The following is a 25,524-nucleotide window of genomic DNA, read 5'->3' as shown; positions in this document are numbered from 1 at the left end:
TGATGGTTACTTTTAGTTTAATACTTCTCACTTTTGCGATACTTACAGTAATGTTTTGTTTTGCCCTTCTCAAGCCTTAATGCATCACAGAAAGACTTAAAAGGGGAAAAACCCCCCTACATACTGCTGTATTTCATTTCTTTAGTTTCTTTGCATCAACCATGGCAAAATGAGAAGCAGTTAACAGAAAAGCAAGTAATTGGCCAAATGTTCCCATTCAAGTCAAATCTGACCCAAACTTCTTGAGGCACGGGAACTGAAATTTGAACCTCACCTTTTATATTTTGTTTTGGCCTATGCTGAATTTGAGGTTTTTGAACAGTTGTCTGGAATTTCTTCATGTCTGTTCTATTCTTGCTGCATGAAGAGAAACCCTGCATATGTAAAGCATACAGAACAGCTCAGCAACATAAATATTCAGTCTGATTTGTTCCAGATGTGAATTAACTGCCCATGTGCTGCAAAACTGATCCACACATGCACAGTCAAAATAGGTCTGAAATTTCCCAGAACCATCAAACAAACTCCTGGGAAATCTCTGACATACTCATGACAAAGCATGCCCTTGCCCAGCACATAACAAAATGTGTGCATCCGGTTTTTAAGTTTACTTCCCAGCTGAGGACTGGAAATGTCAAGGTTTCTCATGGCCTTGAGCAGGAACCTGGACTATTCTTCCAAACTATTTGCCCAGCTTGCCAGCACTGCATTCCTAGTCCTTCTGCCTTTGAGAGACATCACTTGCAATATGACAAGTAGTCACCCCCAATGCATTCTTTCCCCTTTGAGTCTGTGTCTGACACCTGCAGCATAAGATATCTGCCTTGCGCACTGGCACTGGCAAAGCAGATGGAGTGAAAAGAACTCTCCCATTCCCAAAGCACTTTTTCAAGAGCAAAAGCCTGTGCTTCCGCCAGCATTATCAGCACTCCTGCTCCAAATCAAAGCTAGCTTGAGTATACTTGTTTACAGTATGCAATGGGTAAATGCATTTCTAGTTTCAGTGTATTGCATTCTAAGAGACAGGTATTGAGAAGGCTAAAGGACAAGGAGGAAAAACTTGAAACAAAGGTCATGCTGAAGACCTGTCTTTTTGCAGCTTTTGGTAACAGTCTTTATCAGGAAGTCATAAGTAAGAAGGGCCTTGGTAGGACGTGTTACAACATTCAGCACCTTTGTGAATGTAGGAGCAATCATCTCCTCCTTTCACTTCTTCAGATTAAGCTTTTTCAGGCTGATTCACACTCCCTGATAAATACATACAAACCAAAAGGAGTCTTCTCAGTAATTCTGTTGCATAAGCTCTTCATAAGGTATTCTTTCCCTGTTTGCAGGAAGTGCTTTCTTGTCATTTATGTCTATCACATATGGGACTGCTTGGAGATCAAGAACCCATTCTTCTTTCATCTTTGCTGTTCTTAAACTGGTGAAATCTCACCCCTACTCCTCAGTCTTCTGGTCTCTTGAATAATAGAATAGCATAGCCCAGCAAAGACTTCCTGCAGCGGGCAAACAGGTCTTCATCAGTATCAGATACAGTAAGACCGTGTTTGAATTGGACTTTCAAATCCATAATGGGATTTCTGTCCCATTGAGGAGAGATTGTCAACAGTAAAGCAGAAAAAAGAAGGCTATTGCATTAATAGTGCTACAAAAATATTGTCGATTCAGTAAGAATTGACAGATAGTCAAAGAGAAAAATCAAAAAAAACCAACCCAAAATCTATACAGCTGCTCCTACTACAGTCTAGTATGACTTGGATACATGAAAGCAGGAATTATTCGGTAAAAATATTTATTATTCGGTAAAAATAGAATGAGAAGCATAACAGAAGACGAAAGTGAAGACAGAGGAGTAGGCAAGCAGGAATAAAAAAGCATGATTTTTCTAAGAAGAGCACAAGAAATTATTTTGGAAAAACAGTATTTCTACACAATATCTGTTTTTAAGGCATTAAAAATGCAAGTATATTGGATCTTATCTTGGCTGCTTCTATTCACATTGAAAAAGCAAATAAACTTTAGGGATTTTTTTTTTTAAATTATTTCCATAGTGAGTAAGTCTGTATTACAGGTTCTTTCTTTTATACATATGAGGTGATCTACTCTATTGGAAGTATAGTTTCAGAGTAATAGTAGTAATAATTGACACCATATTTTATTAGAGGTTTTATGCTTTCTGTGGTCATTACTAAAAGAACAGCAGTTTATGCACGGATGCAGTGATAACAATACTTGGACAATTTAAAGGACATAACACAGTTACGTAGCGTTCTGTTTGAGGTTCCACTAAAAACTTTGGTCTGCAATCATATTGGGTATTGAATTATGTATTTGTTAACCAGTAGGATAAGAGGAATGGTCTTCATTAAAAAAAAAAAAAAAAGTTTTTACTGTGAAAAATTTCAAGTTCTTTCTGAACTTGAAATACAAATAGTTTTAAGTTACAGTTAATTTAATTTTTCTGTTTTCTTTTACAGAAAAACATATTGTCATCGGAGGCTTAACTTCTTAGAATCTAAATTTAGTTTACATGAGATGTTAAATGAAATGTCAGAATTTAAAGAACTAAAGAGTAATCCCCATCGAGACTTTTATAATGTGAGAAAGGTAAGTATGAAAAGGAAAGTTGATTTTCTTGTATGAGGTGTAGACGATATGCATGAAAGTGGTGTGTGCATACCACTCAACTGAATTATGTTATTTTAAGAATGTTAAAATTTTTCTACATGGGAACACTCCAGGAAAATTAACTTGAATGTAAGTGGGTTAAGTGGATTATTCTAAACTCATCTGTTTACTTATTCAGAATCAAAGGGGCTTAATTGTATGTAAATTGCTTTAAAGGAGTGAAACAGAGTTAATGAAATGAAGCTCACTTGGATTAAAAATAAAAATATCCACATGGAGGTTTAATTAACTTTAATTAATTCACTTAAAGACAGTCAAGTGCATTTTCCTGCTTTCATGTATCCAAGTCATACTAGACTGTAGTAGGAGCAGCTGTATAGATTTTGGATAAAAATTTCACTTCATATTGAAAATAGGTGTTTAAATACATGTCAAAAGAAAAAAGACATCCCACAGGAAGTGAACTGAGGGTTCATGCTGCCATCAGTACCTGGTAAGATGTAAGTACCTGTAAGATGCTTTCTTAACAAAGCAGTAATTGTTGCTGGTGTTTTTAAGCACTTCAGGTCCATTTGTTTCTATACAAGAAAACTGCGTTGTTTCTATATGCAGTTGGAAGAGGTAGTCCTTATTTTGTAACCTCAGGGTTTAGATCAATACTTTAATCCTTCTTGTTATGTTTTGGTTGGCGCTAGTGCATCAAAAAGTCCTTTTGGCTTTTCCGTATAGTGTCCAGCGTGCTGGCTACTGAATGTTTGCTACTGTTGTGGTAATAAGCTGTCAAATATAAAATCTGCTAAACAAAACTGTTTGATGAATGCACTCCTGTCTATCACAAGGCTAGAAGCAGATGGGTTGTTAGGTAAATTCTAATGAATGTCAACATTTGTATCTGTTAAGCATATGGATGGGAGGATCTGTTAGCTAATTCACTCAAGCAGGACTCAAGTGTCAGAGACTCGACTCTTGACAGTTATACAAGAAAACTTGACAGTTTTCTTGTATAACCCTGGACAAGGTATTTACTCTGTGCCACATTCAGATAAAACACTTCACTAGCTGACAGAGACATTAATAATAAAACACATTGTGACTGAGAGATACAAAGGACAGAAGTGTGGATCTGGCAACTGCCTCGACAATCAATTTGATTACTGAGAAGCTATAATTAACAGGATTGTACTTGCTAAGTTCAGCTTTTGATTTAAAATCAAATACTCAATGTCTCTGGGCATATCTTAATTATTTTCTAATTATCTACTATTAAATACACCAATCTACAAATAGATTCATGTTGTTCAAAAGCACAAAATGTGCATCACTTCCCCTCTGGCAATAACCAAATTTAAGAAAGCAGGAACAAGCTTGCTCTTCTCTGGCAGAGATTGTTCCTACTGCTAGTTATTGCTTTAAAAAGTCTTGCTGCACTGAGTTAATCTTGCTTAAAGTAGTATTTTTATGCAGCACTCTCTGTGCAAAGTAAATGGCATTGCAGATAGAGTTCCTATAAGCCCGCAGATAATCTTGTTTTCCCTATGCCTTACTAACCTGAGTAATGTTTGGATCTGTAACTTCCCCACAGTGCTTCCTCCCTAATAACAGTATCAGCAGTGAAACTTATAACATGGAACAGATACTTCTAGGGTCTATATTTTCAGGATGTCTCACTGTTAGTCAATCCTAAAGAGTGCGTACTGCTCATAAGGAAAGCCAGAAATAAGATTCACCTCCCAAATGAGACAGGTTAGTGAAGCTGTCTCTTACATCCCCCAGACATTAGTATGCGAGTTCCTGCTACAATCTGTTTGCTTACATGAAAGAGCCAAAGTAACTGATGGAAAATGCCAAAATTACAACAGTTATGAATGCAGCAGCAAGGTCAATCAGTGAATGTGTATTACTGCATTTAGAAAGGTACAGTAGTAAGGTGACCAGCATTATTTGCTGGTATGACAATTAAAGGTTACTGGGTTTTTCTCCTCTTGTCCCTGTTCCCTTCCCCCCCTTTTTTTCCTGGTTTAATAGGAGTTGTTCTCCAGTGAGCTCATCTATTTAATAAATCCCAAGATAAGGCTCCTATTAAATGAGGCAATGTATGTGTGTATCCTACATATTGGACTTAACCACAATGCAACCAAAGAGATGTTTTGCACTGATCAAGCTGGAACTGGGAAATTGCCCTTTAATAACCAGACAAATATTTCTGTAGACAGACAAGAACCCACAGGTGGTAAGACAGTGTGGCTGGCTCCACTTGGCTCGCCACAGGAGGTGGACAACCGTGTAGGAGAATGCTAACTTCAGAGAAGACTCTTGAGTCTGCCATCAGTAGGGCTCTCCCACATTCTCCAGCTGCTGCACAGCAAAGTGTAGTCAACACAGGTTCTCTGTAGATGTAACTCCTGGGTTGCCTGCATTAAGGATGAAATTAAGTAATAAGAGTTTATCTCTACAATGCACAAACTCAGGACTGAGTTTTAGCCTTTGTGTATGAGGGTGTCTTGCCTTGCAAAGCAAGTATGTGAGATTTTTTGAGTGGGGCTTCCAATACACCACTGTGCCCAATAGCCTCAGATAATTCAGAGCTGATAGTTCAGTTTTTTAGCTGAAATACACCTTCAAAGTAAAGGACCTACACCTGAATATTATTTTACTTTTATTAAAATGTTGCTAGTTGCAGGAGGCATTTACTGTGCTTTCTTGGTCTTGGAGCTGTTATCAGGAACTTTGGTTTGTCTTTATTGTTCTTTCTAGGGGGGAGGTTGTTGCCTTTTTTTTTTTAAAGGTGAAGCCAAGATATTTGTTTACCTGACAGATATACGTCATAAAGGTAGCAAATACATATGTACTGCACTGGCAGGTGTCCTTCATTGCAAATAGTCTTCTAAAGATGTAAAACCAACAGCCTAAGCCTCTTTCTCTCTAAAGAGAGAAATTATTTTTCTCTTTAGCCATTATTTCAGTGTGTCAGCAAACCAAACCTGAGGATATGCCATAGCAGTGACTTTTACACATCATATTCTTCTGCCTACAGACTGACTAGCTCAGAAGCCTAGCCTTGTGTGGCAGCAGAGGTTTGGTTCACGCCAGAGTAGCTGCGTGGAAGAACAGAGTTTCTAGAGGAGCTTACACAGCCCTGCTGAATTCTGTGTTGCAATAGCTGGTTGCTGCTGTGACATATGACTTGGTCTAGATCGTTGCAACTGATCTGTTGGTTTTTTTAAAGTATTGGTCAGACAAAATGGAAGTAAATTCTAGCTTTTGTTTGTGACCACAGGGTTGAAATACCACTTGTTATGCCTAAGAAAGGAAGTTAGAGTGGGTTTGTATACATCTAAATTCTGTAGTTCTCACAAAATACTGAATGCAATTAACAGATGTCTGCTTTTTAAACGTATGATTAAAAGCCTCATGAGTGAACAGTGAAATTATACCTTAACTTCCCTGAACTTTGACTCATTTTTAGGCTGCTTCCCCCCACCCCCCAGTAGCTACTTGCTGACTTTGGTGATGAAATTCAGTTTCATCATATAAACCAAAAGTGATAGTGAAGGGAAAGATAGATAGGGAAGACTTATGGGTTAGCATCAGATTCAAAGGACAGTAATGTCTCTGTGCACCTCTGTTAGCATTACATAATGGTGCCTTACCACTGTTAATTGGCAGTAAAGCTGTATTTTGTGCTTTCAAGCACTGTGCATACTACTTCTCCCCTCCTATCTTGCAGAGAAGCTGAGGTAAATTCTTGTGTCTATCCTCAGTTTTCCAAGTGAGCACGAAGTGATCAGGCAGAAGGCCATCAATCATGAACAACGCAAAAATTCTGTAGAGACCATACAGAAAGCTTTTCCTCTATCCTTTCTTTTAGTAATTAAAAGAACAGAAAAAGAAATTTGTTTCACTTCACAGCGGTGTATTTCTATATTCGTGTGAATACAAACATTATAGGGCTTGATTCTGTGCATTTTGCAATGTGTGCAGCCAAACGAGAAGCTGGAGACAGAGGGATTCACATCTCCTGTTCCTCCTGGTTTCTGGGTTGCTCTAGATGGTTTAAGTATGAATTAGACAAGCTCCTGAGGGGCTCTGCCCAGCTCTAGGGACAATTTGGCTGCCAGAAGCATTACTGCACTACCCTAGGGCAGAGTATTTTCTGTCTTCTGCCTCTCATGGCTATTACAGAGCTGCAAGGAAAGAATCAAGCTCATTGTATAAAGCTGTTGCATCCTATCTGAAAAGCTAATGCAGTATGAATGTATCGGTGAGCAGGGAATCTAGCAGTGGGATATGGAATGATTTCCCTTCAATCCAGCATTGAAGTAAAGGCTGCAGAGCATTCGGTGTCAAGTTCATCAAGCCCGTATCTATTGGGGTAGAAGTATTTACAAGTTAAAAGTGCATGTGTATAGAAAATCAGGTAGTTTGCTGCTGTGGATACTACTCATCTATACACTGGAAAAGTTCAGTATCATTAAAAGGGCTGCCCTTGGCATTTGTTTTTGCTGTATTTATCACTTACCACTCTGAATCTAGACCATATGCCTAATTCAGTGCAACACTATTTGTGATATGTACAGAGAAGCATCCATAACATAGGTCTGAGGTGGATGTTTTGTGGAGATTGGAGAGACAGTGGGAGGAAAGAGAAGCAATGCAGGAAGATGAGGGAGGTAGAGTGGTTTAGGGAAGTTGGTGCTGGTGAGACGAGATTTGGAGGGCAATGGGAACTCTTTCAAGCTGTAAGTTGTACACAGATGTAACCATCTTGACTGAGAAGTACAAGCATTTCATCCACAAAGCCTGCAGGCAGAATGGCATGGGTGGTCAGGTCAATAAGGAAAGGGCTAGCCTGAATGGAGAAGGCGCAGAGGAAGACAGGCTGACTACATTACGTGGAGAATTGCTGAGTGAAGGGAATTCTACAGTCCTTTAATTGCAAGAAAACTGATGTCCACCATTGCTTGAATGAGATGATGGAATTAAAAGAATTAAGGAAACCTTTGTGTTAACAATTGTTTTCATTTCTTAAAAAGGTGAGTTCACTGAAGGCATATTATGTTCCAAGATAGGCTTCTGTCAGTCATTGTGTTTCTTCTTTTCATTGAAGATTAATGTTACCTTAAGTAAAATGTTTTGTTCTGGGGGGAGGGGAGAATGAGAACTGCAACAGGAAATTTGGCTAAGGGCATGCAGCAGAGGGTTTGTTCCACTAAGGGGAACTTGGGCTGGAGTGGCATTGTAACAAATTTGGAAATGCAAGCAGAATGTTTGCAAATAGAAACAAATAGACCTTGTGCTAGGGGCTTGATACTCATAGCCCAGAAAAGTCTCAGCTTACTTCATGTTATATGAAGAACAAAGTAGTAACAGCTTAAAATGGGACTGGTTTTGTCTCTTTTGGGAGGAGGGAAGAGACAAAGGGGGCATTTGTCTCCCTTATATGAACTTAATCTATTAAAATTCTTTTCACAGATGCCTTTTGTAACAAATAACAATGAAGTTAGTAACAATTTCTTAGCATGACAACACTTAAAATAAAAATAATAATAGTTTAAAAATCCCTAACCAAATCAGACCATATAAGCTATGTCTAAGGCTTCTGTGTTTAGATGCGTCATTCAGATAGGTTTGTACCCTGAATTGTGAACACACACAAAAGCATATACACTAATTAATTACGTGCTAGGGTAGGTCAAAGCTCGAGTCATTAAAACCTTCCAACAAGTTGCATTGCTTCTAAAAAAACAATGAAGAAAAAGCTGCGTGATACTCTGTAAGACTTCTACTGTTACTGAAATTGCTGCTTACCTAAAGGTCGAAATATACCAGGTAGTTAAAGGTAGACAAAGTACTGCATATTCTCTGGAAAAAGCATGAAAGAGGCTCCAGGAACACCTTTTTAGTCTTGGGAAATAAATATACTTAGGCAGAGGGAGGAGGGGGGAAAAAAAAGGGAAAATCTTGGTTCTCGGAGAGTTAAGCCTGGTGTGGTTAGCTCAGCTATAGAGCTATGTGTGACATGTTTGTGGGGACTGGAGAAGAATTCACAGGAGCTTACTGAATTGCAGAGGCACATGTGAGAGAATTATTTCTCAAAGGGAAGCAAGACTTTAAAAGAAATTCAGTTACTACTCTGTCATGTGATCCTTGCATACAGGCAAACAAAAGAAACAAAATGCCTCCTTGCTTTCCGTCCTTGCCCTCCTAACAGTAGTGAATTCATGTTGATTTTAATAAAGAGGAAGTGTTTTGTTTTGGTTTGGTTTTTTCAAGACTTCATTAATTCCAGCAGCTGAGCCACCAGTGGAACTAGTGCATTCTGAAATGCTATGCTTATGACTTGCTTTTCCTGAATGTTTAGAACTTATAGGGCATCTATTAACTGTTATTTCACTCTCCCATGTAAGTTGACCAAGCCTAGTAGTTTGTAGTATTTCACTGGTCCAGGAAAATTTTATAGTAAACAGTATTTGTTTCTAAAACAGAAGACATTTATTAACCTGAGTAAGCATATATAATGCACTTGGCTTCAAATATTTATCCAAGTACTCTGAGGAGTGTAATGATATGTTAAGTGGAGCTGTTTTTACTATTTTAGACACAGCATTGCTTACTGTGCATTAGTAATGTACTTCATGTTGTGTACTTTGAGACAGTAATATGTTTCTTGCTTTTTCATTTAGCTTTAAAGTGTCTAGCGTATTTAAACTAGGCAGTGATTAACAATTAAATGTTAATGTTTAGGATTCAGTTTATATTCTGGTCTGTCTTTATGCTATTAACATTCACATGGAGAGAGATTTACCCTTAGAAGGCTGCTGCAAATTAAATGACTACATGTGCCGAGTAAAACAGTGGCATTTCTGTGGACTGTATGTCATAGCATAAGCTGAGGTTCACATTGCAGAGTATGGCTGTTAGTGACTCAGGTGCTCCATGATCTGTTTCCTACTGATTCTTAAAAGCAGATCAGGATGTCAACTACTTCTGTTGGTGGAATCTGAAAGCTGCAGACATAGTCACTTTGCAAAGAGGAACGCACTGGTCTCGCGTTGTACATGTCCATGTTTGCAGTTTCCTGAACAGAAGAGTCCTGGATGAGAGTCCTTGCAGAGATACAGGTTCAGTGACTGCTTACAGCTGGTTTATCTGAGAATTCCTTCTAGTGTGACTTCCTGCATAAAGGCTACGCAGCTCTTGTTGGGAGTGCGTCCCTGGGAATGCTAGTTACTTGCATTTTAAAAAGCACAGTGCAGTGGGTTCAAACTGTTCCAATGTAGTAAGTATCTTTAGGAACTTGTATCTAATGTCAGCATCCAACCTTCGGATCCTGTTGCGTCATTGCTCGTGAGATTGAAAAGCCCCCTCTCTGCCTCATGGTCTCTTTTGGATGTACAAATACTTAGACACAGTTGATCAAATTAAATCTTAAAGTGGTCCTTGAAAGCAAAGTAAGTTTTGTTTTTACAATCATGTGGCAGTGTGGGTTTTCCAGCTCTTATTTCCTTTTGTGACATTTCTTGGGAACGTTGTCAGTACTTCGTTTTATAAAATCTTTAAATGTAGACAGAAATCTGGGTGCGTTCTGACAGCTGCATTACCAGTGTTGTGCAGATGCAAGATTATTTTTTGTTTCTGCTTTGAAGCTCCTTTCTTACTCTGTATGAGGAGTTAGAGCAGCCCTTTCCACTAGAGTTTCACATAAGACTTTGTGGTAAAGTATTACTTAAAATGACTCCAAATCATCTCCTACCAGTATAGACGACAGTACTGCGTGGTGTTTTTTAGACTTATTATCTGATCCATCCTGTTACATATAATCTTGAAACTTGTATTACAAACTGACTATCTTCCTACTCCTGCAGAACCATTCTGCCAGTTGGTCTTATAAGACTTGTCTCCAGTACCAGGCAGTTGGTGCACAAGGGAGATGTAAGAAATAGCGAAAGTTGGCGATTGCTTCTGACCACATCGCAGTGCTCACGGCCATCTGTGTCCAGGTATGGCCTGGGCTGGAGGAAAATGGGAAGCTTAGCAGATGGGCTGCAGCACTGTGGCTTCTGGGTGAGATGAAACTGCTGCTAGGATTTGGCAGTTTGGACTTGAAGGCAATTTCAGAGTCTGTTAAGCTATCCCCAGTGCTGTTGCGCTCATTATGTGTCAACTGTGAATTCTAATCAGAATAGTGGTTTGTTCTGGTTTGGTTTTAAATTGATAGGAATTTGCTGGTAGAGTAATTTCATTGTTTTGCCTAGGACATGCATTAGGCTGTTTTGTTGTTCAATCAGAATTTCTCAAGGAAATTCAAAGCACATGGACTCTGGAGAAACAGCTCTGCTGCTCCACACACTGGATATTGCTGTGCTGATAGATTCTTTAAGGCCATTATCCTAGCTAAGGCCTATTCTTCCCTTTCAGGTACTTGGACCTTAGGAACGGCAATTAGTATTACCTGTCTTTTCAAACAAGAATATGTTGCGCAATATACCTTGGTTTTCTTCTATTCTTTATTGGTGTAGTTAAGACAATAAACATTTGACTGCAAGGAACTGCAACAGGATCCGTTTTATATATACCTGCTGGAGGCACCTAAGGAATTACACATACTGAAGGGAAAACTTAAATCAACAAACCAACCCCCAAATCTCATCAGTTGTTTCTTTGGATTGCGTTCTAATATAGGCTGCTCAAATAGCAGTGCGAGCTTCTGAGCAAAAGAAAAGCATACCTGTGGGAACCATTTGGTTCTTGTAAATTTTTTTTTTAAATGGGACATCAACAAAAAAATGGAGTACTCTCAGCCCCCCTGTGAAGCTTGAACTTCCCTTAGTGTGTGAAGAGATCTGAAGAAACTGAAAAAACTGTCAGCATTATGAGTTGCTGTATTATAATTAAACTTGGAAAAAATAGTGGCAGAATCTCTCGTGTACATTTTGCAATTCTAGTGAGGTAAGATGTTTCATGTGGTTGAAATACAAAAATGAATTATGCTTTTGGAAATGGCTGAGAATTCCAGGTCCTTTCAGTCAGAGAGCATAGTTGTAACTAGAATGATTTCATGGATGAAATAAAAGGATACTAAAGGATCAGAGTGTCCTTTAAGGAAGTATCAAATTTAATCTGAACCTAGGTTCTGTGATTGGCACTTACAATGTATCTTAACTTGTTGAAAATTTTCTTACTTAAACAGGAAACTATTCATTGAGAGCTATTTTATTTATAGTTCTGCTTATTGAATAATTACTCCAAACCCAAAATTTCAGCGTTCTGAAACATTTTTACCTGCTCAGGCACTAATCCATTTGTTACTTAAGGAATATTTTAGAAGGCTTTAGTCATTACTGTCACTGACATAGACACTTCGCTAATTCAAGTTTATGCATATGACTGATAAGCATAATAACCTTTTGATTTCAGGTTGATACTCATATCCATGCTGCTGCTTGCATGAACCAGAAACATTTACTGAGATTTATTAAGCACACGTATCAAACGGAGCCCGACAGGATTGTTGCAGAGAAAAAAGGCAAGAAGATGACTTTAAAGCAAGTCTTTGAAAGCCTTCACATGGACCCTTATGACCTCACTGTAGACTCTTTAGACGTCCATGCAGTAAGTCTATTCAAATGACAAAATAAACAAGAAAAAGCTAAGTTTTCCAAGTGTGAAATTCTGGTTTCTACAGTTGTTGCATGATAACTTATTAAATCGGAATTTGAATTACTTTGCTAACTTACTTCAAACATGCATAGGCTTTTTCTTTTCTGTGCCTTTTATTGCTAGGCAATTTAATTTATAGACTTTCATGTGTACTTAAAACCATGGTTATTCAGGTTTTTTCCTTCTCCAGGGACGTCAAACATTTCATCGATTTGACAAATTCAATTCCAAGTACAATCCAGTTGGTGCCAGTGAGCTGAGGGACTTATATTTGAAAACTGAGAACTACATTGGTGGTGAATATTTTGCTCGTATGGTCAAAGTAAGTAAGTTTCAAGCTTTTCCAGCTGCAGAGAAATGAAGGTTTCTCTAGAAACCTTTTAGATATCATCTAGAAACCTTTTAGATGTCAGCTCTTCTTAGATGTATAGAAGTGTTTGTCTAAAATTAGTAGCCTTAAAATTGCTTACTACCACGGATTCTGGGTCAGATTCTCCATTGGTCTGCATATTTTATGTAGTCATTTACTACAGTTTAAATAGTATAATTCTGATTTACCAATTTTAAACCTATGTCTTGCAAAGGTGTTATTAATAACTGCACAAGAATGTTGTCCTCTAAATCTAAGTGTTAGTTACACTCAAATGTTATCTGAGATAGCTTGCTAGTAGAGTATTTAGATGCCTAAAATACAATAATGTATTAATAGACAAAAGATTCCCTTCATCTTTAAAGGGTGACAATACAGTTATGTCTGCTCTGAGGAAAATACAATGATAAATATACTACTAGCTGTAAATGATCTTCAGTGTCCATATTAAAGCAAATATATTTATTACTTAATAGGAAGTAGCCCGTGAACTAGAAGAAAGTAAGTACCAGTATACAGAACCCCGCTTATCCATTTATGGACGGTCTCCAGATGAATGGCTGAACTTGGCAAAATGGTTCATTAAGCATAAAGTTTATTCCCCTAATATGCGCTGGATAATTCAGGTTCCCAGAATCTAGTAAGTAATCAGGAGCTCTTGGTAATTTTAATAGTTTGAAATCATACCAATGATTTGTTTTAATTTCTGATATCTTTTAGATCGATTATAAGCTGTCCTGTAGTTCTATTTATAAGCAATGTCCTGGGAAATTTGTTCTTGACCATTGCTGCAGTTTTCCTGACATAGTCTGGGGGTGGAAGACAGGAGTTGGGATTTGAATCTACTCTTTATTCAAGCTATTCAAAACCACTGTGAATTATTCATAAGTCTGAAGATACTAAACCCAAAAATTACAACTAGGTGCAATTAAGCTGCATCCAAAGGCAAGCTAAAATACAGTTTACTAATGAAAATAAATCAATTCGTGAATTCCATAAATGAATATAAAATGCTCTGTAAAACTGTTATCATCAAAATTCATCAAGATCAGTGACAAAATGACAGTGAACTTGGAAACGCAACCCAAATTGATGATTTACAAGCTTAAATCAATATAAGTTTTTCTTAGTGCTTAGATGCTTTTTAAGCATCCTTTGGGACTTTATTAAATGTATATACTATATATATATTTCTAATATTATATATGTATATATACTCTCTCCCATGATAATTTTGTCAGCCTTAATAGCCGAGCTTCATGTTTTGAAATTGCATAGTTGGAATATGAGTAGAGAAAGAGCTGTCATGGTCTCATATATCCCCCAGAGTGTGTTTCTCATTAGGGAGAAAGTTCCTCTTCTTTAATTTCCTACATAGCAATTTCTTACGTACGTAGAGGAGTCAACACTTCCATTAAGTCATACACTTAATGACACACTGAAGTACTGTCCCTCTTTTCTGAGATGCTCACTGAAGCAGAACATTCTACTTTCATTTGGAGTAGTTACAACTTTGGAAAACAGAATCTTTCATGAGTGATAGTTCCTTAGCTCCTACATTAGTACCTGGATTGCTGTAATGGAAAGGGTCATTATTCTTGAGACAGCATCTACCCCTGCATGCTGTCTGTATTTTTGGAGCACTCGGGAGCTTTAGCAGAGCCTAGATGAAGCTGAGTGCCACACAGCACAGGAAACGGGAGCACAGAGACAATCCCTGCCCTGACATACACTTTGAGTTTCTGAATCCTGGTAGAACTGAAGCTGTAGAATATACACAAATAACACAAAATATGAAAATGGAGGAAAAATATTACCTGATTAAAGAATGGTCACAACTGTGTATATTTTTTCCCCCTCAGTGACATATTTAGGTCAAAAAATATTCTGCCTAGTTTTGGAAAGATGTTGGAGAACATCTTTGTACCTTTGTTTGAAGCAACAATCAATCCCAAAGACCACAAAGAATTGCACCTTTTCCTGAAATATGTAAGTATGTTTTGGATTTTTCTATCTCACATGAAATGGATCCTCTCGTACTCATAAATTTTTTTTTTGTCCACAGCTGTTTCCAGACACTAAAAAACTTCCTCCTCCATAAATTACTTGTATTATTGTTTTAAAGCCCTGATACACAACTTAATAAAAGCCTGGGTAAGGTCCTATTGTCAAATAGTTGCCGTTTATTTCCTCTGAAACAGCTCAACAGCTATTTATTTGTCCTCTCTGTAATCCTCTCTATAATGAATGACCAAAAAACATTTGCATGCTCTTGTGCAGAGGGAACATCATAATCCAGGATGCATAGTTTGAGTTTGTATCTGGGACTGGCCTCCAAAAAGGCGGCAACTGAAAGGAAGCATTGTGTAGACCCTGGTGAGACTCAGGAGAGAGGTGGGCATGTAGCTGCTGGGACATGGTTAAAAGAAACATTTCTGAGTATGCCCTGGATGAGAACTCTGAGGTTTCCTGGCAGCCTCTGGCCTTCCACTGCTTTTCAAATAACAAAGGAGATGATGAGTTTAAAGAATTATAATCTGGATCTGAAGGAGTCTTACAGGCCTATGCCCCTCACAAGAGTCTGAAGGCTTTTGTGCAGGTGGGCCTCCTGTTTGTCTCAGAAGAACAAAATGGGTGAATTCCTGCTGTCTGCATGGTACAGCAGGAGGGCAGAGCAGCAGGACTGTTAGCATAAGGAAGGAAACAAAGAAAGAGGACTAGATGCTTTGTATAAGCAAGTCCTGGAGCAAGAGTGAGTGGCATTGAAGTTTGCTTCTTGAAAACACTGACATCTGTGAATTCCTTCTCCCACCAGGTGACTGGCTTTGACAGTGTTGATGATGAATCCAAACATAGTGGCCATATGTTCTCTGACAAAAGCCTTAACCCAGATCTCTGGACCAGTGAGAAGAATCCCCCGTATAGCTATTATTTATATTATATGTATGTGAACATCATGTTGCTAAACAACCTTAGGAGGTAAGTAGTCATTTTTCTCTTTTACAAACTTCTAGAAAGAAAAATCAATAATCTTGGTCAATCTCAGTCTCGATCGTACATCTTTTGAAGCAAAGGTTATCTTGAGTTATTTTAAAGAGTCCACGAGGAGTACATGAGTTATTTTGAAAACATTAACTGCAAAATGAATTCAAATGAAATACTGAGAAATTGTAAAGGCATCAGATTAATATCTTGGGTTGACATTTGTGTGTATTCTTGTTTTGTGAATTCCTCAAACTTGAATATATCAAACAAAAGAAGAAACCCCATAAAATTGAGTTGTTGACCTTTGCTTGGATTCACAGTGGATTTCCAAATATAATACACCTCTGGGTAGCTTGCTATCTCCTGCTAATTTGAGAGATACAAAGTTAGGTTGTGAAATACTGGTTTAAGGCTGCTGCCGTTATCAAAGATAGACAAAGGAGGACATAATTATAAACTGCACATCCAGCTAACTTACTTTAGCACGCTTGTTGAGTCATTCAGTTTTACTACTTTTGGGACCAATGTCTAGGCAAGTAATGCTGGGAGTTATGATACTGAATGTGAGATCATGACTGTAAAAGCAGATTTTGGCATCAGGCTCAGTAAAGCCTGAAATACAACTTGAGGTTATGTTCCTATGAGTTTGTGCCTGACTCACTGAGTGATCTGCACAACTGACTCAAACTGAGGCACAGTGAGGTTATCCATTGATACTACAGTGTCATCATTTACCTTGCAATGATTTGGTTCATTTATAAAATGTTCTGGGATTTTCTTATAGGAGGGCTACAGATTTGTCATTTTAACGGGTCTTATCCACGTTAACATTCAAAATGTTGTTTCTTCTCTCCCACTGCTACCTCAAGCATTTCTTTCTCTACCACCCTATGTAATCAAAACTCATAATAAAAACATCCACTTTAAATTACCTTGTACCTGCAACAAACAGGCCCAGTTGTTAGTTTTAGTTCTGTAATGGAAAGGACACGGTACAGCATATATCTAAAGTCACCTCTTGCTCCTGGCTTCCTTTACATTCTCTGCAGTCTACGTTTTTTCCTTTTCCAAAAACAGAACCTAGGCATTTCTTTTTTACCTCAAGATTTCAACTACTGTTTGAAAATCTCCCTAGTTAATCATTAAATACTCTTTACAGCTAGGTGACTCATCAACGAGTCAGTAAAACTGTTTACCCTGTTAAACGTACTGCGTATTTGAGTAGGGGAAGACTCTTCTATACTTTTGGTAGTATTAGTGAAGTCAGCAAGGATGGATTACATCCTCACATCCATTTTCAGAAGCATTACTAAATATCCACCCTAGAACTGCCTTATACTCTAGCAGTCCTTGTTGAAATTCTCTGTTTTGAACATCTCCAGATACTTATGGGACATTTGTCTGCACGGAGTAACACAGTCCACTATAACATAAAACCTAACATAATTTTTAATATAGATGATAAAATAGTTCTAGAAATCACAGTCTGAAGTCTAGTGTAATAACTAACACTCTTAGATCACCTCTGTGCTGCTGAGGGTGTGGTTTTATGCTACACTTAAACGGGTGAGATGGCAGGTTGTCATCGCACAACGTAGTGTTAGCTAACTCTTGGCAATGTGCTTCCACATCTTCCCTCACTTTTAAACTAGGAATTATGCGTCCACAGGTTGCATCAGTTCACTTAGCTTTCCATCTGGTGGTTCCCTCAACGAAAATCAGTTCCGTAACTCTTCACCCAGTAGCTAAACAATTGCTAAATGACATGTAACTGGGGAAGGATAGAAGAAGGAAGACACAGATTGTTGGGTGGTGGAAGGGGCTCGGGTAGAGGGACCTGCCTCTTTCGACAACAGCCCATAGTTAGGCCTGATTAGGTATCATGTCAAACTGTATGAGAATGTATAACTTCTAATTGTTTTTTTTAATTCCCATATTAATGATAATTATATACAAAATAGATGAAGAACAGTGCATTTTCTTGTTAGTGGAACTTGTTTTTAATCTCCTCAGGGAAAGAGGCATGTGTACTTTTCTGTTTCGACCTCATTGTGGAGAAGCTGGGTCTATCACACACCTTGTATCAGCCTTTCTGACAGCAGACAATATTTCTCATGGATTGCTCTTGAAGAAGGTATTACTTGGTTGCTCACCTAAACTAATCGCCATCTGCGTAGACATCAGTCGGTGCTTCAAACAGCAGTTACCAAACTGACTTTTATCTGGGCAGCCCAAAATTAATTTTCTTAGCAAGGCACAAGTAACTCTTGACTTTGATCAGAAATAAATAAGCTCAGCTGAACTTCCTATTTCATATTTAAGCTGCAAAAATACAGTTTTTCCTAAATGAGTATTTTAAAGCTATGTCTTTATAGGGAAGACCAACTGTTCAGATATTTCAAGGACTTGGTGGCACCTGTTTTTGATTACTCCAAGCAAAGCTAAAATTATATGGAAAAAACTCCTTAGACTTGTTACTACTCCCCAGTTTAGGTCCTGGAAGAATTTAAAGAAAGCTCTAGTTTCTTCTGCACAGGGACAAAGGTTATTTTCCCTGACTGGCATCCCTGTACTTCAAGGTTCATTCAGAATTTCATTAAGGTTTTGTTATTTATATCTAGAGTAACTGGGATCACTTGATCAAGAAATTTAACACATCTGTATAATACAACAATATTTTATATACAACTTGATTGTTATGACAGGGAAAATGTTATCATTCCTGGCATACCACTTAATAAAAACCATCACACAACTCATCCCCAGGCAACGATTTTGTAATTAAAATAATTGGTCAGAGGGTGGCAGACTTGCACTGAGTTTATTGTAAATTTTTGGCACAAGTTCTCTTTTAAGTTGGATTTTCTGGTTAATGCTGGCAAATTCTCTCTGTATTTTTCAACATATCCAAGAACAAAGAAAAATGTTGCCTAAAATCATGTCTGAAGTTATGCTCAGGACAGGTAATTCCTAAAATTAGACCCAGACAAAGTAGTTCTAAGGCTGTGTGTGACAAAAGCATTCTCCTCTTCACTCTCTCCTGCTTAGCCCGGTGCCATAACCTGGCATAGCAGATAATAATAGTATTAATAAAGGCACTTGTTAGGTTCACAGGTTGGTTAAACCAAAAATAGTAATAAAATGAGGTGACCACAGATTATTTATATTATGTGCAGCAGCAACACGTGACTTCTAATACAGTAAAACAACTTCTGCTCCTAAGATTTACCTATTGGACTGCAGTTTTGAAAATAAGAAATTGCTTGGCAGTTCTTACACGTCTGTTATCTGTGACTTTCAGATTTTGAGGGGAGGTATGCAGTTAGTATCAAATACAGTGCCCTTAACAGTCTTATATACTTACTAATCCACAGTAATATTAGTCACTGTATTTTTAAAAAGATGACATATCTTTTGAAGAATGTAAATTATTTTATGAAGATCAGTAACATTTAAAATTCAGAATTTTAAATATTTTCAGAGTTTAGTGTCAACCTAAATTTTTTTTGTCTTAGTCCTCCCTCTGTAATGCTGTTTCCATTTTATCCAGGGGAAATCCTTTTTTTTGCTATTCCATAGTATCATTAAATGCTGACTGTGTTTTGTTTTGCAGAGTCCTGTCCTCCAGTATCTTTATTATCTTGCACAAATCCCTATTGCTATGTCTCCACTTAGTAACAACAGCCTCTTCCTGGAGTACTCAAAAAATCCACTACGGGAATTTCTACATAAGGGACTCCATATCTCTCTCTCCACAGATGATCCTATGCAGTTTCACTATACAAAGGTAAGAACTGCAAAAAGCACTTGCTTTTGGATTTGGCAACAGTACCACATAGGCCTAGAAGGACATGGAAGCTATTTTGTATCATTGCTTAGGATATAAAGTTTCATGTCTTTCAGTCACTTCATTCCTTATTCTTCCTCATTCTCAGTCTACTACTCACTGTTAGGTTTCAGAGGGAAATGCCTGATTTCCTAATTATGTTTCTTTTGTACTCTTGCCTCTCCAGTGTTGGCTGTTGAAGTATAAAATGAAGGATGAGGCTGAAGGGAGGTTTGAGCCTTCATAAACAATCCTCTAGAGTGCCAGGGAAGTCCAGTTTCCTTACTAATAAATCTGGGGAAGTACGTTACAAACATATGATGTGGAATCTCCAAAGTTTGCTCAGTGAACTGAAACAGATTCTTGCCCTTGGGTGGCTTGGCAGGACAGAAATGCCTGGTCACCGGTTTTGATCCCTCAGTATTGTGGTTGGCATTGCTTTGAGTCATGCTGTGCCTTACAGTGGCCTGTACATTGCTCAATTGTCTGTCTTCTGAGGAAGTGCTTCACCCAGGCTGGCCTCTGGCCCATGACCTGTCGCTGCTAGAGAAGACAGAGAGCTTCTGTGGGGGCTTTCTGCATGGATGTAACGCAGCACCAGCCCAGTTAAACATAAGAGTGGAAGATCCTCAGCTGTGACAGCCCACTAGAGTCAGACCCAACCTCCTTGTGTGGAAGGTCAGAAGTGAGAAATTGCCCTGCTATCTGTCTGTGTATATACATATTCATTAAAGATTTATGACTAGATCCTCCAAGGTCTTTATATACCTTCATCTCGTGGGATCTCATTTGAAATTGCCTAATAAAAGCCTCTAGGGATCTGGACTGCAGGCTGCCATTTCCTAGACTAAAATAACTGGATAGCCAGTGCCTATTAATTATTTAACAGTTGCCCCGGGGAAATTTGAAATAAACAATTTTGTTCGTTAGTAATTGTGATGTAAAAGTCTTAAATCTCTAATTTTTCACAGCTATCTAAAGAGCATGTATAAATTCCTTAATTAGTAATGAGTACATATCCCCATTTATATCTTATTTACATATAATTTCATATTAAACATATTTTGGTGATACAGGAAGCTCTCATGGAAGAATATGCTATTGCAGCCCAGGTGTGGAAACTAAGTACCTGTGACTTGTGTGAAATAGCAAGAAACAGTGTACTACAGAGTGGATTGTCAGATAAGGTAATTATGGCTGGAAAAAATTGCTTTTGTGAATATTAGGGCAAGGAGGAACTGAAAGCCAGTAGTCTGAAAATTGAGTAGTAGGTGCTTATGTGATGTAGTTGCGCACATCCCTATCCTCTTTTCCAGAAATACTCACAAACGATCTGCTATGCAGCCTTACATTAAAAAAGGTATATTAACGCTACATTTTTCCTTATTAGCTTTGTTTTGGAATTCCCAAAACATGCAGAGAGACCAGGTGCCTGTTTATACTCAGTTCTGCCTGCAGCCCCAAACCTTTAATTATTTGGGTGATATCCCTTTACCAGTAATTTTATATCTCATGCCTTGCATTGAGTGAAAACAAACTCCCTGCCATAAGCAAGACATGTTTTTGCATAGAAAGGAGGATTAGAGAAAATATTCTGGTTTTACATAGGCAGTCAGACTAGACAAAATTCCCTTTTGGCTTTAAAATTCTATACATCCATGGCTTTCTCTAGTACTTTAAAATTTTAGGGTATTTTCTCTCCTATGTCACCTTCAAACATTCCTCTCAAGAAGCTAGTATTGAAGTATTGAAGGGGCTTTACAAGGATATGCTGTTGTTTCTTCCAATATTCTGTAGTGACAACTACTAATTTTCTTCTTGTGCAACATTTAACTAACAAAAGAAATCTAAGCCTCTTTTTGACCTTTCATATGAAAGATGTACTAGTGAAGATGGAACACTAGCACAAATGGTTTTAGGCAAGCCAGACTGTACTGCTGAGTAATTATAAACTTTGGCCTTAAAATCTCCAAAACTGGTTAAGACTCAGGTGAAGTTCAATGGCCAGCTGGTTGAAGCTGCTCTTTTCACTTGCACTGGAATCATTCAACTAACAAATACTCAGTTATACAGTAAATCAAAGCAGTTGAACTGACTTCTTCCTTTTTACGTTTCATCCCGTTCACAGGAAAAACAGAAATTCTTAGGGGTGAACTACTGTAAAGAAGGGCCTGAGGGAAATGACATCCGAAAGACAAATGTTGCACAGATCCGGATGGCCTTCAGGTACGAGACACTGTGCAATGAACTTAGTTTCCTGTCTGATGCTATGAGAACAGAAGAGATTTCCACTTTGTCGAAGTAGTTACAAACTCAAAGAAGCCAGAACGTTTCACTCCTAAGCAGGTTAAGATGCTAATTAACATTGCATCATCCGTCTTTGATGCTACCAAGACATAACTGAACAGTACAGAGAAAAATAGAGTATCTCTGGAAGGTAAACAGCGTTTGCTGTTATCTTTTACTGCACTGTTCTCATTGCAAAAATTTCAGTTTCTACAAACATTAGGCTTTGTAAGATTGCTGTAAATGTTAAATGCAAACTCAGAATCATGTAACATTTGTTTCATACTGTCTTAACTGTGCACTATATTGTAGCCTGGAAAACAACAGAGAATATTCATAGTGCATCTGTGACATGCACCTTAGGATTCTGCAGATGCTGACAGTATACGTGCACCTGGTTTTGTCCTGCTGGCCCCAGTAGCAATCATGGCATTTAGCACTTGTAAGTTTAACCCTTTCTTCATTAGGAGTTTGTATGGGGTGCATAATTTTGAGGCTACCTTTTCATTCTGGAAGGTGTTCTGACACGATTTTTATCTTAATGTTTCAGCAGTTATACTGGAAAACAAGAAAATCCAAAATCTGATAGTCTTGTTTAATGACTAATTGTTGTCATGTAGGATGTCAGTGAAGAGCAGCAGATTAATGCTTTTTAATCTAGTAAGTAGAAAACATGGTGTCAAACTTATCACTATTGTACATTGTAATAATAAGTCTAATTATATCATGAAAACTTTGCCTTGAAAGTTGAGAGCACTTTTTTATCGCTTTGTAATGGGAATATGTGGATATGCCAGTTCAAATTACTTGGAAATTTATGCAGATAATTTTGGTTGCATGTAAAGAGAAATTTTTTACTTGAACAAAGGAAGTGTTCTTATGAATCAGTGGTAGAAACTCCAGACCTGCATTCTGGTCCTACTTCTGACATCTTTTTACACATTTGTGTTAGTTTGTATTTTCGTCAACTAGAGTTGAATGAGAAGTCAAACTCTCTATTTATACAGAAGCTAGCCCACTTGAAATATGTCACTTCAAACCACGTTATGTTGAACTATTTATGATGGAGTAGCTAGTAAAATACAGCTACTGGAATATTTATCACTTTCAATCTTTTTTCTATTTGATCATCCTTCTTAAGACACAGTACTACTCACTCAGAAAGGATTAAAGGTAACAAGGTAATAGCATCTAAGTATTGTAGAAGCTGCATGTAGTTTCACACCCAAAAAGGCTTGGGGCTAGGGGCAGCAAAGGATGTTGATGCCTGTAAGTCTGACACGACTTAATTTGAAGGCCTACAGTCCCTAAGCTAGGATCTTAAGCCTACGGTTAGAGACCTGGGTATCTAATATAATACACAGGGAGATTAGGCATCTTAGAACAATAATTCAGAATTAATGCATAAAAGACAAATAATTAATATTAGCCAATCAAGCCTCACTAAACCTAGAACCCTACATGTTTTACTACGTCAGATGTCTTATGTCACTTGTATTTCTTAGGCAAGGCCCTTCTCCTGGGCCTTGAGCACCTACATCCCTCCTTTCAAGAGCTGATCAGGTCTCACTTTCCCTCGTAAATGCAGCCAGAAGTAGCCGGTGTGACATCACCAGTACCAAACAACTCATTAATGGCATAAATGTATGTATCCATTGAAGACATACAGTCTCTCCTCAGGCTGTGGCAGTTCAAAGCAATACCTACAAGGACACTTTTAATGTACCTGCTGTCCTGAATGGTGATTGCAGGGAAATGGCACCAAAGTAAGGGAAGGAGGAATTCCCTATCGCCTCCTATAGCTGTGCAGCTCTATAAGAGCCCTGAAAGAGAGATGAAACCTAAAGACCCTTAGGAAGCAGCCTAGAAGTAAGGCTGCTCTGAGGGAGCCTGAGGCACAGGAGCAGCATTCCAGCCATCCAGTCACCATTACAGTTAGCCAGTGTCAGACACAGGGAGCTGCACTGACTGCAAACATTCTTCATCCAAAACATTCTTGCAGACAGGTGGTGGGAGACTTGACTTAGGCCCTTCAGTGACCTAGCCTGATGTCTGCAGTGTTAAACTACTGCCAGGTTTTATACTCCTGGTGCAGCTGAAAGTCATGCTACACTGCTCAACTGTATGATAATAAAATTGTCCAAAGTTCTTAGTCAACAATGCCTACTGGCCTCACTGTTAGAAAATTTAGCAGCTCATATAATGCATTATCAGGACTGTTGAGTGTAATTTTCTTAGGATGAAGTCTGAAAACAGTGGTTCAAGCATTTTTGCTGCATAAAATGCAGACGTCTTGTTTTCATTAGTACAACTTACTAATAAATTATCAATATAACGTTATTTACCCAAGAAAAGCATCTGCATCCAGGCTAAATAAGCAACATGCTTGGTTTGAAGAATTTAATGTGTAAGTATTTTCATCTGATAAACTTTGCTTCACTTGGGTTGTTCTACCTGAAGATTGCTCTCAGTGCTGCTTTTGTTGTCACTTAGGTTATACCAAATTTGTCTAAGACCTCTTCAGCTTTCCTTACCTCAAACACATCAGGTTCTAATATGTCTGTAGCTCTTACTAAAGAAAAAAACCAAAACTGGATTTGAATATTCAGTTAATGGACAGTAATTGGGATTTTGCCAATAATAACAATAACACACAAGTGGCAGTGACCACAAGCTCTGCTTTCTGTGCTTTCCAGTGTGCTGCTTTTAAGGATAAATTGAGCTAATAGTGTTACATCTAGGGCAACAAACCAAAATCCTTTCAAGCTTCCACTACTACATCTCTTTTGGTTATCTTTTAATTAGGCAAAAGTTATTGATTCTCAAGTTCAGTTCTTAAAACTTTAGCTTCTTTTCTTTTTTAAAGTTGCACTTTTGTTCTAATGCATGTCTGTTCAAAACAACCTTACAGTCCTAGGATATGTATGTAATGAAGGGCAGATCTAGTGCTGAAGTGTTACTGACATGGGAGTTAGCACCGTACGCATTTACTCAAACGCAAGACAGGGCAGTTGCTGATTTCCCCCCCGCCGCCCCATCCCCTGACAGCATTGAGATCTGGGCCTGCTTACACCAGAGCTTATGTTTTACTCAAACAGAAAGGGACTAGAAGAACATCATTGTAGGTGGTGCTTCAGAATAGGAGAATATCCTGTTTTCTCATGATTTTATTGGTGTTAAGGTTCAAACATTATCCAAGACTTTAAATCTGTTAGTTCAGAGCATTTTATACTTTCACCTAAAATGTTTAATTATGGTTATTTGAGGTTTTCAACATTTCTATGTGAAAAATTGAGTGATGTTCTTCCATTCGGTTATGTTACTTTAGCACACTTAAATGCTCTACCACTGGATAATACAATTTCTTTTCTCACCCCAAAGCTACCTTCTCATACCATTGTTTTTTAGTTGTGGCTAAACCTTTCTGTTCTACTTGCCTAGTTAAAATCTATGTCTGAAAAAGGTGGGAGGGGGAGGGATATCTGTAAAAACTGATTTTTCCTTCTGTGCCTGGGTTAAATGACGTTTATGTTTTGTCTCTTGTGGAAGTATTAAACATTACACTAATAAATAAATTATAAAAGAGTATGGTTAGGGTGTGTGTTTGTGTGTGTACACCTCTCAAAATCTCTACTTCCACGTAGAACTAAAAACCTGTGCAATTAAACTGTTATCAGTACAGAAGACTAAACCAAAATGAAGGACTCCCACAGCATGAAAACTGAAAAAAAAAAAAATGGTGGAGACAGAGAAGATAATAAGCAAT

General features: G+C 38.0%; 1 protein-coding gene across 1 annotated transcript in view; it reads left to right on the top strand.

The window, feature by feature from the left end:
• AMPD3 (adenosine monophosphate deaminase 3) overlaps window positions 1-21,777 on the top strand; it is a 28,835-nt gene extending 7,058 nt beyond the window's left edge. Inside the window, exons 5-14 of the mRNA XM_010295428.1 lie at window positions 2,481-2,610; window positions 12,049-12,243; window positions 12,482-12,613; window positions 13,138-13,301; window positions 14,524-14,650; window positions 15,477-15,640; window positions 17,660-17,780; window positions 19,260-19,433; window positions 20,549-20,659; window positions 21,601-21,777. Coding sequence (XP_010293730.1) covers window positions 2,481-2,610; window positions 12,049-12,243; window positions 12,482-12,613; window positions 13,138-13,301; window positions 14,524-14,650; window positions 15,477-15,640; window positions 17,660-17,780; window positions 19,260-19,433; window positions 20,549-20,659; window positions 21,601-21,777 — 1,495 coding nt within the window. The remainder of the gene's footprint in view (window positions 1-2,480; window positions 2,611-12,048; window positions 12,244-12,481; window positions 12,614-13,137; window positions 13,302-14,523; window positions 14,651-15,476; window positions 15,641-17,659; window positions 17,781-19,259; window positions 19,434-20,548; window positions 20,660-21,600) is intronic.
• Window positions 21,778-25,524: the final 3,747 nt, after the last annotated feature.

This window comes from Phaethon lepturus, unplaced genomic scaffold (genome assembly GCF_000687285.1).
Source record: "Phaethon lepturus isolate BGI_N335 unplaced genomic scaffold, ASM68728v1 scaffold37529, whole genome shotgun sequence".
Taxonomy (NCBI): Eukaryota; Metazoa; Chordata; class Aves; order Phaethontiformes; family Phaethontidae; genus Phaethon; species Phaethon lepturus.
This window is presented reverse-complemented; position numbering and strand designations above follow the sequence as displayed.